This window comes from Rosa chinensis, chromosome 2 (assembly GCF_002994745.2).
Source record: "Rosa chinensis cultivar Old Blush chromosome 2, RchiOBHm-V2, whole genome shotgun sequence".
Lineage (NCBI taxonomy): Eukaryota > Viridiplantae > Streptophyta > Magnoliopsida > Rosales > Rosaceae > Rosa > Rosa chinensis.
The window spans coordinates 72,392,043-72,398,159 of NC_037089.1; the positions used below are offsets into that span (position 1 = coordinate 72,392,043).

The window sequence follows — 6,117 nt, forward strand, 5'->3', positions numbered from 1 at the left end:
ATAGGTTTTCTAAGTCTTTTTAGTAGTAACTCGATTATAATGCGCCTTATAATGGTGAAATTACTGTGTATTGTATGCATTTTTTATACTTTTAATGGATTGACATTCCAATTTGATAACATATATATATTTCGGACTCCTTTGTCGTCGTCGTCGTCGTTATTATTATTATTATTATTATTATTATTATTATTTGGGTTCTATATTTTCGAGTTCATTATTAGAAACACCAATATTTTCAAAGTATCGCATACGCCGAACATATGTCGCTATGTTTGAATTCAATAATCAATCAATTTGTCATATAGGCTCCATGCCTTTATCTCCTTCATCTTTTTATCTTCTCCACGACACTCGAGATTGCACGAGGGTTTGTCAGTTCAGTTGGACCAAAGCATTGCCATGCATTTGGTTTCTTTCTTTTTCCTTCTTTAAAACGGTTTAATAGTTTTGACTCTATTTTTGTCCCATGTCTAACACGATCTCCTCCTCCTTCATCCTGCTAAGAAAAAATAACAGTACTGATCACGCGTACGTCTACATCATATCATGTCATTGCATGTGCAAATATACGTGAACAAATTTTCCTCTTTGTAGTCTTATGGTGAATCGCTATATTCTCCGCATGCAATTACTGATATCCATATATTAATTTAGCAGTACTTAACGTATTGATAATGCATATGGGCAAATCAAATCCATATTATTGGCCACATTCCATAGATGTAAATTACCAACTTGAACACACAAAATATGGTGGTTGATGAATTCTTAGATTTAGGACATAATATTCATGCGTGTGATTATGGACTTTCTTTCCCCATTGTGGTGAAAATTGTGTATAACCCTCGAGCGTCTTGACTCCAAGAGACATTCTTTGCAATCTTGATCAGTTTTGGAGATAATAGTGCCAAGTATACTTGGTCTTGCAATGATCACTCATTCTCTTTTCTAGTAAACTAGCTTATAACAATTTTTCTAGCTTTTTTCTTCTCTTTCTTGATCAAAGGAGATAGAAGGTTCCAACTTAAGACTTTCACTTCCATTTTATTAGAGTAAAGTACCCAGGGCCGGCCCTGAGGGCTGCCACCTGAAGCAGCCGCCTCAGGCCACCGGCTCCCGGGGGCCTCCGTAATTTATGTAAATATGTTAAAAGTAGTATATATATTTTGTTTGCTTTTCCATATAATAAATGGCTTGTTGCTCCAACGGAACTGAAATCAGTTTGAGTCCTTACCACCAAGGTTTGAATCCCAGCTTCCCATTCCTCTTTTCACTTCTCTTTTTTTTTATTCAATCTTTTTTAATTAAGTTAATTTTTTCTTGGACCCAGCCATCCCACCGTTTTTTTCTTCTTCTTCCTTTTCCATATAAACTTTTCCTTTTCTTTTTCCATATGACTAACCAGTTTAATTCAGAAATTTATGTAGGGAATAAAAATTCATATACTTTTGTTTTGTTATATTTTATATTTACTTTTATTCAAAATACATGATTTTGTATTTCATATATATACATACATATATATGCGAGGCCACATTTTAATTCTTTGCCTCAGGCCATTAGAATCTCAGGACCGGCCCTGAAAGTGTCCTTAAGCACTAAACCTGAAAATTTGGGTCATTTTATATTTTTATACACCTGAAAATACTTTTTTTCTTTTTTTGGTCCGAACACCTAAAATAACTAGTATCGATCTTCTTATGACCCATAAGATAGATTTCCAGGCAGGGCTTGAAATTTCCTGGAGTCGCATCATTGTCAGTTTGTCATCGAGTTACAACATGAGAAAAGCTACTGTATACCTGAAGGAAAATCAAAGCCCAACTATATCAGATCGATTACTTAACAGGAAGAAAGCGAAGTCGCAGTGAAAAGAGAGGGATGCTTAGGTAGGTCGGTGAATAGGTGATGATGGCAAATGTAGTGGAATGGTGATTGCACGTGCAAGCCATGTGGTCCTACAAAGATGATGAGGAAGAGAATCATTACCCGTGGGGGCTTGACCTAGCTAAGCTTATAAAAGCCAGGGGCAGGCTCTCTCTCTCTCTCTCTCACCCGTGCGTGTGGGTAATGGTTCGAACTTCGAAGACAAAGGCATGCAGCCCAGATGGGGTCGACTAGTACAACAAAAGGGGCATAGGATTGGAATCAAAATAAGCAATCAAGGTATATATGTATGTGTTCTAAAGCAATAAAGTTCGCATTCTTTTTCTTTTAATAAGTACGTTACGAGTTGTCATTTTATTTTAAGTTAATCAGCTCCTTCAAATGCGAAAAAATACATTAGCTTTTTATAAGTTGGTGGAAGCAGACGGCGGAAAAGCCCTATGCAATGTGTTGGGATTCAGATACAAGTAGGAGGGAGAGAAAGAGCCAAAATGCATGTGTTGATGGATCGATTGACTTAAAACGCTTATTCTTTCACTCTAGGTGAAGATTTACATCAGACATGTTATTAAGTTATTTAAGTCAAATAAGTTCATTTTGAGAGAAAAAAAATTATGTCTAATGAATCTATAAAGAGTTATATAGACAACTTGTTTATATAATGTGTTTAATAAGTTAATGGATATATAAAGTTATTATTGTTATTATTTTTAAATGCAAATATTTTCATTAGATGAAATGTTAGAACGCATATGGTTCCTATAAGACAGCCGGTATCATATATTATTACATACTGATGCTCAATTATTTAAAGAGTTTGCATGACTATTTAAAGGGTTATCAACTTCTTTTTGTTGGCTAACCAACCCTTTATTATGCCTACAGGAAGGACAGAGCTTCTTCCACCCACCTAGGTGGGTGCTCACCTGGGGACTTCAACTGTGCGTGCGATACACGCGCTGTTACCCTAAATTCAATTTATTATAAATTGAACAAAACAAAAAAGTGAAAACCAAAGTCTTCTTCCTGCGACGATTTCAAAGTCTTTAATCCCTTCTTTAACATTTTTCCAACTACAATAAGAAATCCATCTATTCACCCATAACATTCGATCCACCATTTAATTCCGAAACCCACATATTCTAAATCAAGCACGATCTAGCTTCACCGTCGACTTCTAGAAGAGGATCATAGTCTTGATTGGCTTCAGAAACTTCAACGAGCAATGGCGGAGAAGATGAAAGAAAATGAAGATGGAAAATAGTACTGCAGGACCTCTGTCTTTGTTCCTTCATAGCTTCTATCAGCTTCCAATTTCACCTTCGTTCCACCATAGATAAATTGCTAGAATTTGAATCAAATTCAACAAAGCAGATCAATCAAAGAAGTTGAAAAGCCGATTTTGAGCGGGCAGGTTGCTTCTCTAGAGAAAGATGGACTTGTTAGGCGAACCATGATGCTTTGGGTGTCACCTTTCCGATGATGTCAACTCCCCGCTAATCTGCAGGCAATAGAGTCAGGCGGACTGCGCAAGCACTCAGTGACTCCGCGAAAGCTTGATTAATTATTTTGTTTCATTTACCCGTTCTTAGGATTTTTACCTCTTTGACTGTGGAGTTTTTTTTCAAACTAGTTAACGGCGCTGACGGTGACCGGCTTTGTAAACAAACGGCTGATCTGATGGCTCAGATCGCGTAGTCGCCTCAGAAAGCTAGATCTCTTGACAACTCATTAGGTGACCACCTACCTAGGTGGGTAGAAGAATTTTCGCAGGAACAAAACAAAACAAAAGTTGGAACTCAGAGTCGTATCAATCACCAATAAATATGGACCCAGCAATACTTAGCCGAAAGTAGAAACCACAAGCCCACTAGTAAGTATAGATTCATTAATGATACCCTAATGCTCTACCAGAATACAAACAAAGCCCACACCCAGCCCAAGCAGAGGAATAGCTTCGCCCACATACCAAAACGACAAATCGGCCCATACAGCCCAATAATCCAAGAAGTATGTGAGTCGCCCAGGACCTCTTATTTATATTTGATGTCATTAGTACCGGTCCGTTCAATACCTTCATTTCAAGGAATTTTCAATATCTATCACAAATCGGTACTTAACATCCTTTTTTATGATTCGCTCAAGAGCTTCATTCACATACTGAATTGGAACAACTTCTATGTTTGGATATATTTTGTGAGCAGCACAGAAGTCTATCATTTCTTGAATCAGTTTTGTACCACCTGTTCCACTACCGGTAATTGATTTCTTGCCTGATTACAAAATTAGTTCAATGTCAAGAAAATATAAATTTAAAAGTCATTAAAAATAAAAAATGAAAATTACGTATGAGCATTGGAATTTCTGAATTAAGTACCCATAATAAGGCTTATAGGGCTCAATTTGATTTCACTTGGGGCAGCCACGAGGACTAGAACACCAGCAGTCTTCAGTAGTGACATGTACTCGTCGAATGGGTGATCACCAGATGCTGTGTCAATGATAAAGTCAAGTGACTTAGCTAGTGCCTGCATTAAAGAAAACAATTTTTATATGTAGAAATTATCAATTGATTTTGTATTGGAGTTTATTTTGATTTTTAGTAATTATACCGTCATTTGGTCTTGATCAGACGAGACTACGAAGTTGTCTGCCCCAAGCACAGTAAAAGCTTCATCTTTCTTCGACATGCTTGTGCTGAAAACGGTGACATTGAGTCCGAAAGCCTTGCCGAATTTCACAGCCATGTGACCAAGACCGCCAAGGCCGATCACGCCTAGGGATTTCCCGGGTTGGTTCATCTTATGGTCCATCATGGGAGAGTAAACAGTAATACCAGCACAAAGCAGTGGTGCTGCTGAAGCCAATGGATAATCTTCTGGTATTTTAAAGCAGTACCTATATATTCATGAACGAAACTAGTTTGCTAAATACAATTGTTCCACATGCATCGGATATGCGACTGTATAAGTACTAGTTACTGAATAGTGCTTTGCTACTTACCTTTCATGGACAACAGTGAAAGTGGAGAATCCTCCATATGTGAGTGTACCATCGTAATCAAGATTGTTATAAGTTCTTACTCTTCGATTACAGTAAACTTCTTGGCCATCGTTACAATGCTCGCAATCTCGACATGAATTAGTATAAGTTCCAACTCCAACATGGTCGCCAACTTTGAAGCGATGAACATTTGGACCAACCTCTTGAACAATGCCAGCCATCTCATGTCTGTTAATATATATATATATATATATATATATATATATATATATATATATATCTAAGATCAGTACATATTGATATATAAGTATTTAGATAAATCACTTAGTTAAATATTTAAATGTGTAGGACTGATACACATACCCAGGCACCATAGGATAAGTTGCATCTCCATGTTTGTTCCTTGGCCAAAGAATGTCAGCATAACATACTCCGCAATGTGTAATCTTTATCGAAACGTCATCGCCTTGAACATCCCTGATTAACAACATTAGCTAGTTACTTACCTAATACATTATCTCTATCCAATAAAAAAACAAACATATTATCAATCTATAGAGCAAACAATGGAAATCGAGAAAGTGAGAGTTTGTGTCATTGTTTTTCCAAAATGAATGACGATCAACAACTAGTATTGTAGTAGCATTTTAGGAAAAGTGTTGTCGCATCATTTGGAGAACATATTTAGCAACACTAGGTACAAGCTAGCTAGTCTGCTCTTAAGAAATGACAGGGGTTCCAGTTAGTGTGCATACCTTCGGTTAAACTTGTAAGGTGATAGGACTCCAGAAGCATCCCTCGCAGCCCATCCCAAGCAGTTCCCATTTCCCTTTGCGCTACAAATTTCGGAGCTCATTTTCGATTATCTTGAGAGCAAAAGTACGACCAAAGTAACAGTTCAGCAGGACGTGAGAATTAAGCAAAAGAAGGCTCGATCAGGTTCACCAAATCAGAAGAAAAAGATATATGTGTTCACCTCCAAGTGCGAGTCTATTTGTTTGAGCCCAAAATAACATTTTTTCCTGACGAAGGGGACTCGAAGAAGTTCGGGCCAATATCGGTGGCCCAAGCTATATATTTTCAACAAGTTCGAAATATATTGTTTAGAGGCTAAATACAGCCTACTTGGAGATCAAGTAATCTTAAGACAAATCGTGATCTTATTGATTTACTAGTAATTATCAAGATATTGATAATTAATGTCGATTTACTTGGCTGCGGAGA

At 37.1% G+C, this 6,117-nt stretch overlaps 1 protein-coding gene across 1 annotated transcript; it reads right to left on the bottom strand.

Annotated features, from left to right (window-relative positions):
* Positions 1 to 3,966: 3,966 nt before the first annotated feature.
* On the bottom strand, positions 3,967 to 5,749 carry LOC112183318 (probable cinnamyl alcohol dehydrogenase 1). Its single transcript, XM_024321662.2, has 6 exons — positions 5,649 to 5,749; positions 5,257 to 5,370; positions 4,894 to 5,121; positions 4,503 to 4,788; positions 4,268 to 4,418; positions 3,967 to 4,163 (listed from the first exon to the last, which is right to left on the bottom strand). Exons 1-6 carry the CDS (start codon positions 5,747 to 5,749, stop codon positions 3,967 to 3,969), a joined length of 1,077 nt encoding a protein of 358 aa, XP_024177430.1.
* Between the last annotated feature and the right edge of the window lie 368 nt (positions 5,750 to 6,117).

Bases quoted from the DNA above. Each gene is read 5' to 3' on its own strand.
- LOC112183318 (XM_024321662.2), bottom strand. From the start codon at position 5,749: ATGAGCTCCGAAATTTGTAGCGCAAAGGGAAATGGGAACTGCTTGGGA. The intron at 5,122-5,256 runs GTATGTGTATCA...ATATATTAACAG, and splicing joins ACTTATCCTATGGTGCCTGG to ACATGAGATGGCTGGCATTG. The intron at 4,164-4,267 runs GTACTTAATTCA...TTTTGTAATCAG, and splicing joins CCCTATAAGCCTTATTATGG to GCAAGAAATCAATTACCGGT.